The 22,070-nt window shown below is 44.0% G+C and overlaps 1 protein-coding gene across 1 annotated transcript; it reads right to left on the bottom strand.

Annotated features, from left to right (window-relative positions):
* Positions 1-10,735: 10,735 nt before the first annotated feature.
* Positions 10,736-19,313, bottom strand: LOC126292246 (uncharacterized). Its single transcript, XM_049986141.1, has 3 exons — positions 19,297-19,313; positions 17,565-17,811; positions 10,736-11,631 (listed from the first exon to the last, which is right to left on the bottom strand). Exons 1-3 carry the CDS (start codon positions 19,297-19,299, stop codon positions 11,384-11,386), a joined length of 498 nt encoding a protein of 165 aa, XP_049842098.1. The 5' UTR covers positions 19,300-19,313; the 3' UTR covers positions 10,736-11,383.
* Positions 19,314-22,070: the final 2,757 nt, after the last annotated feature.

Genomic DNA, 22,070 nt, shown 5'->3' with positions numbered 1-22,070 from the left:
AAAAAAAAAGATTTTTTGGAACCTCGAAACCGGAAGTTTTATGTCTCCACGCTCGTCGTCGAATATGAGTGTCTAGGAATCCTACAGCGGTCGGCACACGGACCGTGCTGTCGAACGTTAACGTTGAGCGTGCCAAGTTCAGCGTGCTGCTGAACGCTCAGGAACGATGTGACTTGTGCACACGGCACGTGGGACCCAACGTGGTATACGCGATTGCAACGCACTCCAGCGGCTGTTGAGGGATGTCTCTAGTTCGGAGTCACACTGTTTATTCAATCGACGCGCATAAAATTCCCACGTTAGCTCTACTAAAGGGCACATTTCCTCCATAGTCCACGAAAAGGAAAGTACCGTGTCCAATCAATAAGGACACGGGCTTATAAAAGTTCCATTACAAACAGTGCGTTACAAATTTGGAATACTTCTCCGCATAACATAAACATTCCATCATTCCCACTTTTTAGTAAAACTCCAAGGTCAGTCTTACTTGATCACTGTTCCTACCCAATCTTTGCAACATTTGAATTACGAACCGTAAAAGAAAAAGAAGCAAAATGTCTTTATCAAGTAGCGCAAGCTGTCCTGCACATTATGCCAATCGGACAAAGTCACCCGTCAAACAAATGTGAACTTATATTTACATAACATCAAATATTATAGTACATACTTACATTAAACTAATAATAAAGATCAGAACCTAATAAAAACGCAAATGTAAGGAAAAACATTTGGTAGTGTCAAGACTCGAACCGGCGCCGCACTAAACAACTGAGTACTTTTTTACTCATTACGCTAAACCAACATCGCGCCCCTTGCCCCTAAATACACTCCTGGAAATGGAAAAAAGAACACATTGACACCGGTGTGTCAGACCCACCATACTTGCTCCGGACACTGCGAGAGGGCTGTACAAGCAATGATCACACGCATGGCACAGCGGACACACCAGGAACCGCGGTGTTGGCCGTCGAATGGCGCTAGCTGCGCAGCATTTGTGCACCGCCGCCGTCAGTGTCAGCCAGTTTGCCGTGGCATACGGAGCTCCAACGCAGTCTTTAACACTGGTAGCATGCCGCGACAGCGTGGACGTGAACCGTATGTGCAGTTGACGGACTTTGAGCGAGGGCGTATAGTGGGCATGCGGGAGGCCGGGTGGACATACCGCCGAATTGCTCAACACGTGGGGCGTGAGGTCTCCACAGTACATCGCTGTTGTCGCCAGTGGTCGGCGGAAGGTGCACGTGTCCGTCGACCTGGGACCGGACCGCAGCGACGCACGGATGCACGCCAAGACCGTAGGATCCTACGCAGTGCCGTAGGGGACCGCACCGCCACTTCCCAGCAAATTAGGGACACTGTTGCTCCTGGGGTATCGGCGAGGACCATTCGCAACCGTCTCCATGAAGCTGGGCTACGGTCCCGCACACCGTTAGGCCGTTTTCCGCTCACGCCCCAACATCGTGCAGCCCGCCTCCAGTGGTGTCGCGACAGGCGTGAATGGAGGGACGAAGGGAGACGTGTCGTCTTCAGCGATGAGAGTCGCTTCTGCCTTGGTGCCAATGATGGTCGTATACGTGTTTGGCGCCGTGCAGGTGAGCGCCACAATCAGGACTGCATACGACCGAGGCACACAGGGCCAACACCCGGCATCATGGTGTGGGGAGCGATCTCCTACACTGGCCGTACACCTCTGGTGATCGTCGAGGGGACACTGAATAGTGCATGGTACATCCAAACCGTCATCGAACCCATCGTTCTACCATTCCTAGACCGGCAAGGGAACTTGCTGTTCCAACAGGACAATGCACGTCCGCATGTATCCCGTGCCACCCAACGTGCTCTAGAAGGTGTAAGTCAACTACCCTGGCCAGCAAGATCTCCGGATCTATCCCCCATTGAGCATGTTTGGGACCAGATGAAGCGTCGTCTCACGCGGTCTGCACGTCCAGCACGAACGCTGGTCCAACTGAGGCGCCAGGCATGGCAAGCCGTTCCACAGGAGTACATCCAGCATCTCTACGATCGTCTCCATGGGAGAATAGCAGCCTGCATTGCTGCGAAAGGTGGATATACACTGTACTAGTGCCGACATTAAGCATGCTCTGTTGCCTGTGTCTATGTGCCTGTGGTTCTGCCAGTGTGATCATGTGATGTATCTGACCCAGGAATGTGTCAATAAAGTTTCCCCTTCCTGGGACAATGAATTCACGGTGTTCTTATTTCAATTTCCAGGAGTGTATATAAATATAATTAATGCAGATGAATAGGAAAAAGAATACCGTAATGTTTGAATGCTCCTTTAGTAGTGTAGCGCTTGACACAGTCACGTCGATTAAATATTTGGGTGTAACATTGCAGAGCGATATGAAGTGGGACAAGCATGTAATGGCAGTTGTGGGGAAGGCGGTTAGTCGTCGGTTCGTTGGTAGAATTTTGGGAAGATATGGTTCATCTGTAAAGGAGACCGCTTATAAAACACTAATACGAGCTATTTTTGAGTACTGCTCGAGCGTTTGGGATCCATATTAGGTCGGATTGAGGGAGGACACAGAAGCAATTCTGAGGCGGGCTGCTAGATTTGTTACCGGTAGGTTTGATCATAACGCGAGTGTTACGGAAATGCTTCAGGAACTCGGGTGGGAGTCTCTAGAGGAAAGGAGGCCTTCTTTTCGTGAACCGCTGCTGAGGAAATTTAGAGAACCAGCATTTAAGGCTGGTTGCAGTACAATTTTACTGCCGCCAACTTACATTTCGGGGAAAGACCACAAAGATAAAATAAGAGAGATTAGGGCTCGTACAGAGGCATATAGGCAGTCATTTTTCTCCCGTACTGTTTGGGAGTGGAATAGGGAGAGGAGATGCTAGTTCTGGTACGAGGTACCCTCCGCCACGCACCGTATGATGCATTGCGGAGTATGTATGTAGATGTACCTCCTCTCACGAGTCAGTCGTTTACGGCCACCACAGGTCTCTTCCGTTCCAATCAGCTGGTCCTATATTTCTACCTTCCAATGCTTCCTGTATGCATTTTCCCCAGCTTGCAGCTGCCCTTCCTTTCCTCCTCCTTATGGAAGACCTAGTTCAAAATCTCCCTTGGCCACCTTTGGTCAGGCATTCTCTGTGCGCATCCGTACCACGGAAGCGTTCTATCCTCCAAAGTTTTTGTTATGGAACGCTTTATCTCCGTCCATCTCCATACATCATTTCGTAGCCCATGTTTCCTCGTTAGCTGCGACTTCTTCTCGTACAGTCCATTTCCACTGTTCTAATTTTGTCCTTAACGTGTTTGAGGTCACATCTCAGCTCCATATGGAACTCTCCACCACATTGTAAAATTATCTTCTCCTAGTGTCCTACAGAATATTATTATTACGTACTATGTCATTCAGAGCTTTAGTAGCTCTCCTCCGCATTGCTATTCTGGAACTAACATCCTTGACACATGTACTGGAGTTATATACAATCGGACTGCACGGGATTAGCCGAGCGGTGTAAGGCGTTGCAGTCATTGACTGTGCGGCTGATCCCGGCGGAGTTTCGAGTCCTCCCTCGGGCATGCGTGTATGTGTTTGTCCTTAGGATAATTTAGGTTAAGTAGTGTGTAATCTTAGGGACTGATGACCTTAGCAGTTAAGTCCCATAAGATTTCACACACATTTGAACATTTTTATCTACTATTGTTCCAAAATATTTGTTAATTCTGCAGGTTATTATTTGTTCTCCTCTGCAAATTTTCAGAAAATGATGTCCCATACACATACACTTCCTCTTGTCCAGATTTATTCCCATACACCATTCGCGATACATCTTTCTAAGCTTGGTCAGCATGTATTCCGTATCTTATTCATCTCGAGAGAATATTACCTTCCCATCCTCAAATATAAAACATGGAAGAGCATTGTTACCAATTTTTATTCTCACACCTGAGTATTTCCTGTACCAATCAATCAGTCCCTCTTTCAAATAAATGTTAAACCAAAAAGATACCGTTCCACAATCTTGCTTGATTCTGAAAAGGCTGATATTTGGCAAAACGTTGTCACTAGATTGAATTTCTGTTGGCGGAAAACCAAAGCTTCACAGACATTCATAGACGCTTGCAGAATACCTACGGACAACTGGCAGTGAACAAAAGCACTTTGAGTAGTTAGGCGAGGCGTGTGCCATCATCATCGCACGGTCGTGCAATCCTGTCGGATCTCCATCAGTGACGCCTGCAATGTTGGAACGTGCGGAGACTCTCATTCGAGGTGATCGACGAATCGCAGCCAAACACCTTGCTGGTCAACTGGACATGTCTGTTGGCAGTGGTGACACACTCGTTCACGAGATTGCGGTACTCAAGCTGTGTGACCGCTGCATTGCTCGCCGCCTAACACAAGACTGTGCGGAATTGCTTCCGTGTTACGAGACTGATGGTAACAATTTCTTATCGAACATCGTCACTGACCGTGAAACATGGGTTCATCACTTCGAAGCGGAAATAAAACTGCAATCCAGGGAGGGGCGCCATATCAACTGTCTCCGGAGAGAAAAGTTCGATACCGCAACCCTCAGCCAGTCTTCTGGATCTTGACGGAGTTATTCTATTTCATGTCCTCCGTCATGGTGCAACGATCAACTCTGAAGTGTATTGTACTACTCTCAGGAAGTTGAAAACACGGCTTTAGCGTGTTGGTCACAATAAATATGTAAACGAACTTCTCCTCCTCAATGACAACACAAGGCCTCACGCAAATCCACCATAGCCTGTATCTCACACTTTCCAACTTCCACATCTTTGGCCCTATGAAGGAAGCAATCCGCGTGAAGCATTACGTGTGTGATGGAAAAGTTACTCACGCAACAAGACGTTGGCTCCGTCCTCGACCAGTAGAGTGGTACCATGCGGGAGTACAGGGCCTCTTCCGTCTCATATGCGACAGTCAGCTTTGCAACAGCTGATCTAGAATGATGCTCGCCATACTTCGTGAAAATTTCCTATATTTTCCTATGGATAATTTCCATGTCTGTTTTTCTTTAAAAGTGTAAAACTGGAACGACACATATGTTAAACACGCTCAAGGAGCTTTTTTTTCATTTAACTTGGATTTCAAAATCCTGTTGATATATGTACTCACGATATGTTGTTTTATGGTTTTGTGCATCATTTGCCTTTTCCGAAGAACTGCAGAAACCGACATACATTCTTTTTTTTTTTTTTTTTTTTTTAAGAAACTCCAGTATCACTGTTGTACAACTATTTTTATTAGCCGTCTAGAACATACTGTTACACAACAAAAGATGCTATGAGCCTGTAAGTTATGATGCACTAGTTAGATCTCAAGAATGGTTAAGTATCCAGTGATCAAAAAGTGAGTATAAATTTGAAAACTGAATAAATCACGGAATAATTTAGATAGTGAGGTACAAATTGACACACATGCTTGGTATGACATGGGGTTTTATTAGAACTCAAAAAAATACAGAAATTCAAGAAATTTCAGACAGATGACGCTTCATCTGATCAGAATAGCAATAATTAGCATAACAAAGTAAGACAAAGCAAAGATGATGTTCTTTACAGGAAATGCTCAATATGTCCACCATCATTCCGCAAAAATAGCTGTAATCGAGGAATAATGTTGTGAACAGCACTGTAAAGCATGTCCGGAGTTATGGTGAAGCATCCCTAGAGATGTCGGTGGATTACGATACACTTGCGACTTCAGGTAACCCCAAAGCCAATAATCACACGGACTGAGGTCTGGGGACCTGGGAGGTTCATTTGGCTCTGAGCACTATGGGACTTAACATCTATGGTCATCAGCCCCTAGAACTTAGAGCTACTTAAACCTAACTAACCTAAAGACATTACACAACACCCAGTCATCACGAGGCAGAGAAAGACCTGGGAGGCCAAGCACGACGAAAGTGGCAGCTGAGCACACGATCATCACCAAACGATGCGCGCAAGAGGTCTGTCGGACATTTTGTGAACATCGTTTTTTTTTTGTTCTAATAAAACCCCATGTCATTCCAAGTGTGTGTGTCAATTTTTACCTCTCCATCTGCATTATTCCGTGGTTTATTAAGTTTTCAAATTTATACTGACTTTTTGATCACCCAGTATATACCTCAACTTAAACACTAGAAATATCCCCCCCCCCCACGTGATGAATTCTTTGTGCCCAAGAAGAAACTATTGTTTTCATACAGACTGCATAATTAAAAGGTAATCAGAAACTTGTAACACCGAAAATGCAGTATGCTACCGATATATAAATTTTTTTCTGAATTGTATGTAAATATTTGGAATTTAAATATATTCCTTTAATATGCAAGGACATTGCTTCACTGTATGTGTACATTTAGGTATAAGTCTGTTGACGTTTCATTGTATTTATCTGTGTTTTACTGTGAAACTTATAAGCCCTAGGAGAATGCCATAGGAATTGTTATTTGCATCGACTAGCAACGATAACAGCAGTGGTTGTGCGTTGTAAAATCTTTGGGTAGGCAGTTGTTGCATGAAACGTTAGCGACAGCCTCTGACATTTGCACAAGCCCCGCCCATTTACCCCCCTCCACACCTACCCCCCTCCACACCTGCCCCCCGCCACACCCACCAAAAGCGCATCAATATGATCTTTGGTAGTCCTCGTCGCTGTCGTGTTTTTGTTCGTCGTTTTTTGTTTTACCGCGGTTGTTCATACTAGCAGTGTTGTGCTGTTAGTACTTCTTAGCAGTTTGTGTAATACTGTCAAAATGAAACACAGATATGCACTCTCAATAAAGTTATCATACACAAGGTACCTAATGTTGAGTGTTGTGGCCAACTGTTGTCAAAACTGATACCTAACAGACATTAAAGTGCGATAAGACGTGTTGGAATGACACTGACGAAATTATGTAGATATGTTTAACAATAGGGAGCTCTAAAGCTCTCAAACACTGAAGAAGAACTCAAAGTAATCTCGTGTCTGCTACAAGCAAGCAGTCATAAGAGTTCACAAGTAAAAATTCACCCATGACACAGGCAAATATTAATGAAGAATGTCACTGTATAAATATCTGACTGCTTGCATTACGCATTTCTACATTATCCCACTCTTATATTCTTTTTTCTTAATGTGGTAATCAGGAACAAACCAAGATATCGACTTCGCCTTGTTTATGCACAACATTGACTTCAGACAATCGAGATAATGGACAGCATCCTCGGCGATAGTACCAATTAATATTTCCCAACAGAATTTCTTACACTACGCGAGGTGGCGGAAATTTGCGCACACTGCAGTTAACAAATGTCAGATTTTTTGATATAGTGCAGACGAAAGCTCATGAAATAAAAAAAGACAGTGTGGATACAATTTTTATTTTTCATTCTTATTTATGCTTTTTCAACTCGCATATTCAATGAACATATTTCTAATTCTTTTCACAATGGTACTGGAAAAACTTTATTTCGTACTAACTACTGATTTTCTCCCTTATTTTGACTGGCATATCTGTGATACGAACAACTCTGATGTTGGAACATGCGGCAGACCATGGGTAAAAAGTATTAACGGCTAAGCCAGCAGCACAACTGAATGTGATTTGATTGGTAAGATTTATTTAATTAATAATCAGTTAAACCCAGGGCGATTGTGTCCTCATTGCCCCGTTGTTCCTTTTTTTTCCTAATATGCTAACTGAGCGTCACAAGAAACAAATTGAATAGTTACAGCCAGTTTATTAATGAATAAGTTCTCTTTCAAGAATTTTAGGCTCAGTCTACTTTCAATTAACTGTTGTGTAACAGAGGCTTCAGTATGTGACTAAAGTAAAGCACTTTCATTTTTCAAGTTCGAGAATCAATCACTGAAAAATTCCAAATCTAAAAAAATGCACAAATTAAGAGTGCGGAAGTTTTATTTATTTTACATATAGCTTGGAGCACATGGCTGTTTGGTTTGGTACATATTGTAGTATTTAATTCTGTTCCAGTCAGTAATAAAGGCCCAGTTGTTCAGACAATATGAAATCCAATTTGCAAAATAAGTAACGGCAAAGTCAAAAAAAAACTTGCCTTTTTTTTCTAAATTTCTTTGAAGAAGTTATGCTGACGCCACTGAAAGTCATTGTTCACGTAACGAAGTTCAGTACTAACATGCAGTTTAACTGCATGTTTTCAAATCATTACTCAATTGCCTTTTTCAAAATTTAATGCCAAACATAACGTAAGAAGGACTCCTCAGGAGTTTTTATCATTACATACTCACTTAAAATTAGTGTAAAGAACCAAAAACAAAAAAAGAAAACGTGGCAACCTTTACTTGCCACGTCAGTGTTTAATAATACATGTTTGGCTTTCCCATCATCTCGCACAGGATTTTGGATGTAAATTGCCCTAGAGAGCTAGCGAGCGTTAATTACTTCCTTTTCGTTCATTAGTGTAACTTTTGGATTCATGATCAGTGGTACCCCTTTCTGTCTAGTGGCGTTCGTGAGTGAATGCACATAATACATTTTCATTTTCCAAATTATAGCCCTGTTCGATTTAATTACTTTTAATTTCAGTAGAATTTCCATCAGAAGGGTCGGTTGTACTTTCCTCCTACTTATCAGTATCACTTCTTCGGGAAAGATAGCCTTATACAATTAGAAAAAAATCCATCAGGCATGCACGCGATTCACGGTCATTTTATATCACAAGCAGGATAGGTCGATTAGTAAGAGGGAGGTTGCAAACTTTTCTATAAGTAAGAAAAGGAGTTATAGGATTTGTTATAATTCTTTGTTGAAAACAAAGTACATGTTCACAGTTAAGTTCCAGAGCTTACAACAGCTCTACATTTATTGCTACCTTGAATGCAAATGCACCGCATTTATCATTGTACATAACCGCAGTGTACTTTTGATGTTTTTTATCACAAATATGAATTTTGACGTTGTTTTAAATTTTGCATGAACAGTAAAAGTCAACTTCTGAGACTGCATACTGAGATAAGTCCATGCATTTTACCAAATATAACATAAAGGAACTACTAACTATGGCCATCAAAAGTTTCGAAAACACTTCTCTGCTTTTTTATTTTTTATTTTTTTTTCAAGACATAAATCACAGAGTTATGTAGTGCAGTATTACAGAGATGTGAAAACCATTTGGACTTCTTGCACACAGCTGATTACGCTATAAGAAAGTTTACTTTGACAGTTGCAATTCCTGTTTACATTTTTGGCTATATATTAAATAATCTAGCGCCATTGATTGGCAGTGTTCATAGTTACACTCTGTGGTACAGACTATCTAATAAGTGAACAAAACAATCATTGATCTGTTTATATTGCACAAAGAGATTCCGTTATCATGATACACAATATCCGGGGATGATCGTAAGGCGGAAGGGCCATTCTCCGGCAACGAAGGTTGAGAAGCCGAATATGGATGGTGGTAACTGGCAGTGTAATACGAAAAAAAATACAGGGTGTTACAAAAAGGTACGACCAAACTTTCAGGAAACATACCTCACACACAAAGAAATAAAATATGTTATGTGGACATGTGTCCGGAGACGCTTACTTTCCATGTTAGAGCTCATATTATTACTTCCCTTCAAATCACATTGATCATGGAATGGAAACACACACCAACAGAACGTACCAGCGTGACTTCAAACACTTTGTTACAGGAAATATTCAAAATGTCCTCCGTTAGCAAGGATACATGCATCCACCCTCCGTCGCATGGAATCTCTGATGCGCTGATGCAGCCCTGGAGAATGGCGTATTGTATCACAGCCGTGCACAATACGAGCACGAAGTATCTCTACATTTGGTACCGGGGTTAGGTAGACAAGAGCTTTCAAATAGATGAAAGTCAAGAGCGTTGAGGTCAGGAGAGGGTGGAGGCCATGGAATTGGTCCGCCTCTACCAATCCATCGCTCACGGAATCTGTTGTTGAGAAGCGAACGGACACTTCGACTGAAATGTCCAGGAGCTCCATCGTCCATGAACCACTTGTTGTGTCGTACTTGTAAAGGCACATGTTCTAGCAGCAGGGGTAGAGTATCCCGTATGAAGTCATGGCGGTGAATCAAGGAAGTACAGTACATACTGGCGAAACTAAAATGAGCTCTAACACGGAAATTAAGCGTTTCCGGACACATGTCCACATAACATCTTTTCTTTATTTCTGTGTGAGGAATGTTTCCTGAAAGTTTGGTCGTACCTTTTTGTAACACCCTGTAGATCTCTGTTTGTGTAACGTGAAATACGTTGTATCATGTATACAGATGATGATACAGTAGGGTAAACTAAACGACGAAATTGTAGCCCTACATCCTCAAGGATCTCAACTTCAAGGTCAGAAAATTCAGTCGATGTGATTTTACAAAATTGCTTAGGCTCTCGTGGCCACTTGTTGACAAACTGCTTATTGGCTTTTCTCTCGGGTTCTTCGGTCGACGTTCATCTAATGATGTTTCTCACGTTTCGCCAGCACGAGTGGCTGGCATTGCCAAAGCTTCACCCTCCATTGCCGGTGGTGAACTGGAGCCGAGCTCGCGGCCGCAGACTGTATGTACCTGGCGCGCCAACGTGCGAGGGCTTCTCTGCGGTCATTTCCGGTGCGGTTCTCCTCTTGCTACCTGCGACGGTCGTTCGCTGGAGTACGGGAAGCCAGGATCCGTTCACCTTAAGGCTTTCCTCTTTCTTATTCAAACTGTTCGCGTGTTTTTGTATTTCTACAGTTTCTCTGAACAAGCGTGTCGGCGAATTTTATTACGCGGTCGGTCTCATTCAGTGCGTGCTCTGCCACGGCCGATTTCTCCACCTGCCCCAACCTGCAATGCCGCTTATGTTCTTTGATCCTGGTGTTAATTGATCGTCCAGTCATTCCGACATAAACTTTTCCGCACGTGCATGGTATACGGTATATTCCCGACATTGCAAGTGGGTCTCTTTTCTCCTTCGCCGATCTAAGACACTCTTTGATCTTCCTTGTCGGTTTCAAAATCGTCTTTACGCCATGTTTGCGCAACATACGGCCGATTCTACAACAACCATGCAGTCACTTAATGACTGACAACATATCCAACAAACATGTCAGGGGAAGACAAGGAAAACCAATGCAATCTAAATACAACGTTTAGCACGAGTCGATACACGGCTCACCAAGATTTCAGATGTTCCCATTCCGACAGATACTACTAATGGAGGCAGGGACTAGAAATGTGAGCTGTCAAATCGCCAAACTGGAGACAACTCTAGAGACTTACACAAAGTAGCCAAGGGCAACTTGGTCTAAAACTGACGAACACACGTGAATGGTTTCATCAGATGGTGGAGGTCTTTGCGCTTTTCTGAGCATTATTCTACATATCTGGTTCCTGTTGCTCGAAAAGATATTAGGCTGGATCACGTGACTATGGTGATTGAGTTGACTGGACGATCTCTGGCGCGCTGTATCCCGTTGTGATGCCTCGGCTGCGTGGTGACCACAGCACTGGCGACTTCCGGACCTCCGCCAGCCTCCGCATCAGCCTGTGCATCTCCTCGTGGCTGGTACCCTAGCGTCACCACCGGCGTAGACTCGCGGCAGTACAGCCTGCGGGCCCATAGGCTCAGCACCACCAGCTCCAACAGCAGCAGACACGACAGCGTCACTGGAAGCAAACACGATGCACATCCAGCAGTGTAATGGCTGTAGTACGAATGATGATGCACATGCAAAACCGTAGCTGTATAGTGATCTGTGGCGGCTCATATCGATATTGCCTCTCTGGTGGTTTATCTTTCCAGCCACGGTCAGGGCGGTAAGCAGCGCTCTCTGGGGCCTACGCGAGGAGTAACGAGACGAGGTCCTGTGGGGGGTGTGCTTCGGGACGTGGTGGAAGCCGGTTGTTGGGTTGACTGAGTTAGTGTGGGACCGGACCTATCGCATGGAGATATACAAGTTGGATCTGAACGGAAGGCGCCGTAGCAAGCAGCAGGAAGTGGGCGTCCTGTAGTTTGTGTGAAGGAGTAACGAGTTTTGCATTGGATGTTCCAGTGGTTCCGGAGAGTTTCGGTGGCTGCTTTCGGAGAAGAGAATTGGTAAGAGCTTGTGTCTACGCTCTTTTCCGTACGATGTTGCTGCCTGCCGTTATAAACGGGTGAAAATTAGGCGTTTTTATTGACTATATTTGTGATTGAGTCGCACTTGTGCTGTGACGATTTAGAGGGGAAAACTGTGGTGGTTTCATTAGGTCTGGTTCTTTGCTGTGCAACTAAGGGAGTCAGTTGTTTGGGGTAACTGAGGGAGCACCATTATGTTGGTCTAAGAGATACGTTCTCCACGTTTGTCTGTGGCTTTGCGAATCGAAATCGTGGGGTAGTACACGTGTGAGTAACTTGCTATTGTATTGATGGTTATGTTGTAAAGACTGTTCTCTGGTGTGTTAAATCGCGCGCTGATTTGTAACCAATCTAAGGAGAAGTTACCATTGCTACTTTCTTATGTTCTATTTTCATTATGATTGACGTTGTTTGTCTTTTGAATGTGCATGTGTTCACGTTTAAAAAAAATTACTGCTACTATTCATAAGGGTTGTCTAGTAAGGAAATTGCTTAAGCTTTTATCATATGCTGGTCTGTTTGCCTATCACATTGGCTTTCTATGCAGTAACAGAAGGAATGTGTATGGTGGTTCAAGACTGTAGGCTGACTAGTATTTGACCTTGTGTTGAGGTTAAGGGCGAGACCAGCATCCCGCAAACACGCACGCTGCGCATGGTCAAATGTTCCGCTATTGGGGAGCCGGCTCTCTGTTCTTGGATTTTGTAAGGATACGTGATGACAGCATCGCTGTAGTTTTTCGCGTGCTAAATTGCGGGGTGTCGGTGCCGTCCTATGGCTAGACTTGTGATGTATATTATGTTGAAAGGGAATTAACTGTACCAAACTTAAGAGAACTTTAAGTTTGTTTTAGGTCTCTACATGGAATGATGTTGATATTTTGTCGACTGTGGCAATAACTTCCTGTGTGGTGATATCCTCTGAGGGACTTATATTGTACTGTTGCAGTTGCAGTCTATGTGAAACGTGCTGCTTAGAACTTGAGACTGCAGCTCTCTGATGTTATATATTACTGTTTAATCTTCAATGTCTTGGATGTAATATAGTTGTTGAGGATTATGTGATTTTGATCACTGATTCCTGAAAGGAAGTATTTCGTTTTAAAATATGTGCTTGGTCAGAGCCTATTTAAATATGATTTTAACTCATCTTTCAAATTTTCTAGTCTTACTTTCTTAAACGGTTTTTCAGTTAAATGATTGCTATATGCTGTTTAAATGTTTCAGTGAATTAAAGAAAAAGAAAATTATTTTCTAATTTGTACTGATTGTTCCTTTTGGGTAATACCTGACTTATGTGTTCAATAAATGAGTGTCTAGTCAATGGTGATGCACTGTTCTATTGCTAGCCTACCCCTTCCACTCAACAGCCTATTGAGCTGCTTTGTGTCTAAATTGTGTTCAGAGCACACCTCTGACCTGACACCTCATATAGGCTCTGACTGGAAGATCTTCATTAGTTACAAAAACAAACACTTGCTCCTGAGAAAATATTAGATACAGGCTCCCAGGTAGATGCCATTTTCCTTGACTTCCAGAAGGCGTTCGATACAGTTCCGTACTGTCGCCTGATAAACAAAGTAAGAGCCTACGGAATATCAGACCAGCTGTGTGGCTGGATTGAAGAGTTTTTAGCAAACGGAACACAGCATGTTGTTCTCAATGGAGAGACGTCTGTACTCTTCTAAGCACCTCTTCATTTGTTACTTTGTCTGTCCAGCTGATCTTCATCATTCTTCTATAGCACCACATCTCCAGGGCCTCTAGCCGTCTTCTCTCTGCTCTTCCAACTGTCCAAGTTTCACATCCATATAGGGCCACACTCCAAACGAAACCTTTCATGATGCGTTTCCTTATTTTCAGACTGATGTTGTTGCTGGTGAGTAAGTTCCTTCTCCGATTAAATGCAATTTTGGCCTTTTGTATTCTGGTCGCAATTTCTTTCCGGCTTCTACCATCCCTTGTGATTTTGCTTCCCAGGTAAGTAAATTCCTGTATCACTTCCAGCTCCTCTCTTCCAATTCTAATTCTCAGAGGTTCATATTCTGCTCCTGTACTGCATACCATCACTTTAGTCTTTTTCTTGTTTATTCTCATTCCATACTGATTGTATAGAATTTTTTCCGTTGTTCTGAGGACTTCCTCTAGATCTTCTTCTGTCTCCGTCACTATAGCAATATCATCTGCATAACGTACCATGTCTATCTTCTGCCCATTAATTTTGATCCCCACCTCAGTAGTTTCTCGAACTTGGTCTATAGCTTCCTGGATGTAAGCATTGAATATAAGAGGAGAGAGAGCACATCCTTGCCTTACCCCTTTTCTAATATTTGCTTGTTGTTCCTGGTGACAGTTCCTAATCACTGCCACCTCATTCTTATAGAAACTGAGTATCACGCGGATGTCTTTGTACTTTATTCCAATTTTCCTCAGCACTCTGAACATCTCTTGCCAGATAACGTTATCAAATGCCTTTTCCAGTACCCGTGAAAAGTTACTATCCCTACTTTCACATATTTTTCTTTGCATCTGTAGCGACAACAGTAATTCACCATCGCTATTACACTATCAACACAACAAAAACTCTTGATATTATAAACTTCAAACTCTGCGGAAAGCACACACGCGCAGCGAAGTCCCGAAAACACGTGACAATCCTGGTTTAATGTTGACAACATGCGCAGAACGCAATGCTCACTCCAGAAATATTTGCTCTATGGGAGGAACCTGTGACGCTATGTTTAACGCAGGGTTGCATTCATCTCACTCTGGGTGAGGAGAACCCTACGTAATAGTGACGTAACAATACGTCATCGTGACGTAAATAACCTAAATCGACTACATGACTGCGTATATCGACCTTTGCGGTTGTACCGATAACGTCAAAACTAAATGTAAATACATGTGCACAAACGAAGTGACAGGAGTTATCTGTTACGCTCATCCCAGTTGAATTAATTATTAAGCTATAATCCCAACAATTTGGGATAGCATTATCTGTTTCAGGAACATAATGTCTGAACGAAGGACCCATAACGCAAGTAAAAAAAAGGCTTTCAATCAAATTTTTTTTTTAATCTGATGAACCGCGCATAAATCGTGTGGATAGAAACGTGAAATAATTAAATATTAAGCTGCAATCAAAATAATGTGGGATGTTATTGCGTGTTTCATGAACATAACGAATATCTGAATGAAGGAATCATAACGATAACGAAAGTGTCTAGGCATATTTTCGTCCGATTAATCGTACTTAAATCATGTGGATGAAAACGTGAAGTAGGGAGAAATTAGAGTGTTTCGTATTTTTATAAAAGCCAATGAATTGTACATAATTCATGTGGGCAGAAACGTTAAATTGAGAAACTGAAGTTCGAAGTAATTCCGAATGTTGCTGGAAATATTAAACCATATAGTTCCATTTAATTTTGCCTTCATGTAGTAAATCAACTAAGAACAACGAATAGTGCAGATTCAAGGCGCACACAACAGTCTGTATGACAACTCGTGAAACACATGATGACGCGAGCCTACGTCACGTTGACGTAGGGCTCTCCTCACCTAGCGTGAAATGAATGCTACCCTTTAACGCATAGGTAGCTTTCATTTGTCAAGATTGTAAGCAGGACGCCATTAGGCGCTGCTTATAAAGAAAGGTGTGTGATCTTGTGATTATTCGCTTTCAAATATAGTTATTTCATGAGAAATCGCATATTATTAGAAAGCTTGCATGGTATTTTACCCATTTACTTCAGACATTTTCAGCTTTTCAAGTAGCGTTCGTGGTGCAGGGCTGCGACACGGCAGAACGAGCCGCCGACGCGGCATATTCAAATCTGATAATAACGGCAACCATACCGCAATAAGCGGTCAGGCAAAAAAGTGAATTTAAAATTGTTCCTTACAGCAGTCCGACATCGGAGTGCCAACCAGCAGATTTTACCTTGTGTTTCACAGGCGGACGTCCCCATCTGTTGACTCAGGGATCGAGACGTGGCTGCACGATCCGTTACAGCCATGCGGATAATATGCCTGTCATCTCGACTGCTATAGTGTGAGTCATTTACGACAGCAGCGACTGTAGGTTCGTTCTGCGCATCTGATGTCGCAAAACACAGCCAGCCAATGAACAGAGGACGACGTTGGCAGAGCTCGACTGCAGTGCAGAGCACGGACGAGTGGCTTCAGTTTCAGAAACGTTCAGTCATAAATAAAGTAGTTGAACAAAAGCATTGCCTTGATAGCAGACTTTATTTTATAGAAAGTTTGGAAAAAGCGTTCTTTATACCAATTGCTTCATATTCTATTAATTAATTAAACCAAACAAGCAATAAAGCTCCTAATTCAGGCGATAGCAAGGAAAGATGTTTGTATCAATCTCATGAACCGCTTTTTCGCAATAAAGAACAGTGGTAATTGTTCATTTCCTATCGTACTTTGACGAAACGTGAATAATTCATAGTGCAACAGTGTTTGTCGGTATTTGGCGTGATGGTTTAGAGCCCTCCAGGAGTTGCAAACGTGTTCGAACTGTTCGTGCAGATGGTTGTTGTCTTGAAAACGTCCCCATCTGTTCACTCAGGAATTGAGACGTGGCTGCGCGATCCGTTACAGCCATACCGATAAATTGCTGTCATCACGATTTCTAGTGATACGAGGCCGTTGGGATCCAGCACGGCGTTCCGTATTACGCCCCTGAACCCACCGATTCCATATTCTGCTAGCAGTCATTGGATCTCGACCAACGCAGGCAGCAATGGCGTGAAACGATAAACCGAAATCGCGATAGCCTACAATCCGACCTTTATCCAAGTCGGAAAGCATTTCTCCCCCTTACACGAGGCATCACAACAACGTTTCACCGGGCAACGCCGGTCAACTGCAGTTTGTGTGTGAGAAATCTGTTGGAAACTTTGTTCATGTCAGCACGTTGTAGTTGTCGCCACCGGCGCCAACCTTGTGTGAATGCTCTGCAAAGTTAATCATTTGCATATCACAGCATGTTCTTCCTCTAGGTTAAATTTCGCGTCTGTAGCACGTCATCTTCGTGGTGTAGCAATTTTAATGGCCTGTAGCGTACACGTGACAATAAGCGTTTGAGTATCCAAGCGTGTAGTACACTTCAAGTTAATTTGTCTGGCTCTGAGCACTATGGGACTGAAGATCGTAGGTGATCAGTCCCCTAGAACTTAGAACTACTTAAACCTGACTAACCTAAGGACATCACACACACCCATGCCCGAGGGAGGATTCGAACCTGCGACCGTAGCTGTCGCGCGGTTCCAGACTGAAGCGTCTAGAACCGCTCGGCCACTCAGGCCGACTCAAGTTAACTTGATGTTTGTTGTATCCCCATTTATGATGCTGCAATTTTAATGAATCTTTAGCGTGTCAGTGAATACTTTTGCCAGGAATTCTCCATTTGCGTCGACTTCACAAAAGCAGACTGTGGTGACTGTAGGTGTACAAGCGACGCTACTCACAGTTGGTCCACAGAGTGGGTGTCAGCGGCGCGGTGCAGGGCAGGTAGTCTGTGACGACGTCGCCGACGATGGACAGGAGGGCGTGCAGCCCGACGTGGGTCTGGAGCGCCGCGAACTTTGACTTGGGGTGGAAGTCACCGGAGACACTGTTCAGCATCCCAGTCAGCATGTTGGTGGCCCAGGCGGCCACCAGAATGGACACGAGGAACAGCACCTGCATCCAGGTGTTCACCACCTCCAGGACTTCCTGTAAACAAAGGGGACACATCGATGCATTGCCGTATTTGATGTATGTATGTGTGTGCAGTCACCTTGTCAAAACTGGGTGTGAGAGCTAGGCGTGCTCTGTCACATACACACTGCCAGAAAAAACTCATCTACATCTGCATTTATACTCCGCAAGCCACCCAACCGTGTGTCGCGGAGGGCACTTTACGTGCCACTGTCATTACCTCCCTTTCCAGTTCCAGCCGCGTACGGTTCGCGGGAAGAACGACTGCCGGAAAGCCTCCGTGCGAGCTGTAATCTCTCTAATTTTACATTCGTGATCTCCTCGGGAGGTATAAGTAGGAGGAAGCAATGTATTCGATACCTCATCCAGCAACGCACTCTCTCGAAACCTGGACAGCAAGTTACACTGCGATGCAGAGCGCCTCTCTTGCACAGTCTGCCACTTGAGTTTGCTAAACATCTCCATAACGCTATCACGCTTACCAAATAACCCTGTGACGAAACGCGCCGCTCTTCTTTGGATCTTCTCTATCTCCTCTGTCAACCAGACCTGGTACGGATCCCACACTGATGAGCAATACTCAAGTATAGGTCGAACGAGTGTTTTGTAAGCCACCTCCTTTGTTGATGGACCACAATTTCTAAGGACTCTCCCAATGAATCTCAACCTGGTACCCGCCTTACCAACAATTAATTTTGTATGATCATTCCACTTCAGATCGTTCCGACACTATCTACTAGGTCGTTTATACATATTGCGAAAAGCAATGGTCCCATAACACTGCCCTGTGGCACGCCAGAGGTTACTATAACGTCTATAGACGTCTCTCCATTGAAGGCAACATGTTCTGTTCTGTTTGCTAAAAACTCTTCAATCCAGCCACATGGAGAACAGTGTAATTTTATTGACAAGTAAGGTGATACATAGTTTATCATACACTGAAGCGCCATTGAAACTGCTATAGGCATGAGTATTCAAATACAGCTATATGTAAACAAGCAGATTACGGCGCTGCGGCCGGCAAACCCTGTATAAGACAACAAGTGTCTGTTGCAGTTGTTAGATCGGTGCAATGGCACGTTCTCAAGACTTACGTTAGTGTGAACGTGGTGTTGGCGCACGAGCGATGGGATACAGCATCTCCGAAGTAGCGATAAAGTGTATATTTTCCCATACGACCATTTCGCGGGTGTACCGTGAATATCAGGAATCGGGTGAAACATCAAATCTCCAACATCGCTGCGGCCGAGGAAAGATCTTGCCAGAATGGGATCAACGACAACTGAAGAGAAATGTTCGACGTGGCAGAAGGACAGCCCTTCCGCAAATTTTTACTATTAAAAACAGTCTTGAACACGATTTATATTTATTAAAGTGATCGTTTTCGACCACTGCTGTGGTCATCTTCAGACCTACAAGTAGTATACAAAGCTTCAATTAGAGGGCTACATACATTAAAGTAAATACATAAAGTTATAAAGCTATAAAACGATTAATTACCATTGAGTAGGAACCTCTTTCTGCTGGATAATCACTACTGGAGAAACCAGTGCACGTCTTACTATATATAATGGAAGCTCCGCCCACTTCTGAGATTATGATGTCATTACTAACCAATGAGTTATAAGTCGAATAACAATGTAAAATTTCTTAGTTAAAAGAACATTGTCAAGAAATAAAAATAAACACATACTAAACTTAGCTTATTAAACAGCTAATGTCAACTAAGAAGCGTTAAAAATGTGTAAATATGTAGGATAAATGAACTTCGATTTGACAGTACATGGGTTGCCCTCTCAAGGCCTGTTTGTGAACCATTTGGAACCACGGGTTGCCATGGTGAAGTTGGACGCCGTTCCAAAGATGTGGCAGCAGGCTTCTTTCTAAGTTGTTGTGAAAGAGAGATGGCGAAGATTGTGACGTCAGACGATGTATTATTGTGCAGCAACATGTCTTTATTGAAACGATTTTAGAGAGTAGGCTGCAATAATCTTTAGCTGACATCTATACTACATGCTGCACAAATACGATACGAAGTAGTTGTCCATATTTATGAAATATTGTCTATGAAGTTCGTATGTAGATGGTATTTTTTATTATTTTTTATTACATGGGACAATTTATAAAAAGGCGTTGATATTCCTTAAGTTGTATGTCAGTCTTATAAAACAACTAAAAATAATAAAAAGAAATGGAAGGAATTTAAAATTATAGTAGTATGAGCGGTAAAAATGATGTGAATTAGCAATATGCAATCTAAAAGCATAAGCAAACATTTTAAAACAGATAGTCAGTCATAAAATAATGTTTGGTGAAATAAATTTACAAAGTAAGGAGAAAATATTTCTTAAAGTCTTAATAATTTTAAAAAACACAGGACAGAAAAAAATGGTTCAAGTGGCTCTGAGCACTATGGGACTTAACTTCTAAAGTCGTCAGTCCGCTAAAACTACTTAAACCTAACTAACCTAAGGACATCACACACATCCATGCCAGAGGCAGGAACGAACCTGCGACCGTAGCGGGCGCGTGGTTCCGTACTGAAGCGCCTAGAACCGCTCGGCCACCCCGGCCGGCAGGACAGAAGAGTGAACATTCTAAAGCAGATCATCGAAAAGCTCAAACAAATTTTTTTTCTTGGAATTGAAGTTGTTCGTTTAAAACTACTTGTGAGAAGTGAAAAGATTTTTATTTCTTCCGCAAATTGCTACAGATTTCAATGCTGGGCAGCAACAAGTGTCATCGTGCGAACCATTCAACTAAACATCATCGACATGGGATTTCGGAGCCGAAGGCCCACTATCGTATACCCTTGATGCTTGCATGACATAAAGCTCTACGCCCGTCAACATCGACGTTGGACTGTTGATAACTGGAAACATGTTGCCTGGTCGGGCGAGTCTCGTTTCAAACTCTATCTAGCGGATGGATGTGTACGGGTATGGAGACAACCTCATGAATCCATGGACCCTGTATGTCAGTAGGGGACTGTTCAAGCTGGTAAAGGCTCTGTAATGGTATGAGGCGTGTGCAGTTGGAGTGATATGGGACGCATGATACGTTTAGATACACTCCTGGAAATGGAAAAAAGAACACATTGACACTGGTGTGTCAGACCCACCATACTTGCTCCGGAGGGCTGTACAAGCAATGATCACACGCACGGCACAGCGGACACACCAGGAACCGCGGTGTTGGCCGTCGAATGGCGCTAGCTGCGCAGCATTTGTGCACCGCCGCCGTCAGTGTCAGCCAGTTTGCCGTGGCATACGAAGCTCCATCGCAGTCTTTAACACTGGTAGCATGCCACGACAGCGTGGACGTGAACCGTATGTGCAGTTGACGGACTTTGAGCGAGGGCGTATAGTGGGCATGCGGGAGGCCGGGTGGATGTACCACCAAATTGCTCAACACGTGGGGCGTGAGGTCTCCACAGTACATCGATGTTGTCGCCAGTGGTCGGCGGAAGGTGCACGTGCCCGTCGACCTGGGACCGGACCGCAGCGACGCACGGATGCACGCCAAGACCGTAGGATCCTACGCAGTGCCGTAGGGGACCGCACTGCCACTTCCCTGCAAATTAGGGACACTGTTGCTCCTGGGGTATCGGCGAGGACCATTCGCAACCGTCTCCATGAAGCTGGGCTACGGTCCCGCACACCGTTAGGCCGTCTTCCGCTCACGCCCCAACATCGTGCAGCCCGCCTCCAGTGGTATCGTGACAGGCGTGAATGGAGGGACGAATGGAGACGTGTGGTCTTCAGCGATGAGAGTCGCTTCTGCCTTGGTGCCAATGATGGTCGTATGCGTGTTTGGCGCCGTGCAGGGAGCGCCACAATCAGGACTGCATACGACCGAGGCACACAGGGCCAACACCCGGCATCATGGTGTGGGGAGCGATCTCCTGCACTGTCCGTACACCTCTGGTGATCGTCGAGGGGACACTGAATAGTGCAGGGTACATCCAAACCGTCATCGAACCCATCGTTCTACCATTCCTAGACCGGCAAGGGAACTTGCTGTTCCAAGAGGACAATGCACGTCCGCATGTATCCCGTGCCACCCAACGTGCTCTAGAAGGTGTAAGTCAACTACCCTGGCCAGCAAGATCTCTGGATCTGTCCCCCATTCAGCATGTTTTGGACTGGATGAAGCGTCGTCTCACGCGGTCTGCACGTCCAGCACGAACGCTGGTCCAACTGAGGCGCCAGGTGGAAATGGCATGGCAAGCCGTTCCACAGGACTACATCCAGCATCTTTACGATCGTCTCCAT

Source organism: Schistocerca gregaria, chromosome 9 (assembly GCF_023897955.1).
Source record: "Schistocerca gregaria isolate iqSchGreg1 chromosome 9, iqSchGreg1.2, whole genome shotgun sequence".
NCBI classification, from domain to species: Eukaryota; Metazoa; Arthropoda; class Insecta; order Orthoptera; family Acrididae; genus Schistocerca; species Schistocerca gregaria.
This window is presented reverse-complemented; position numbering and strand designations above follow the sequence as displayed.

Excerpts from the sequence above, each read along its gene's own strand:
- LOC126292246 (XM_049986141.1), bottom strand. Across the intron at positions 11,632-17,564 it reads ACCCACTCTGTGGACCAACT|TGACGCTGTCGTGTCTGCTG; the intron begins GTGAGTAGCGTC and ends GTTTGCTTCCAG.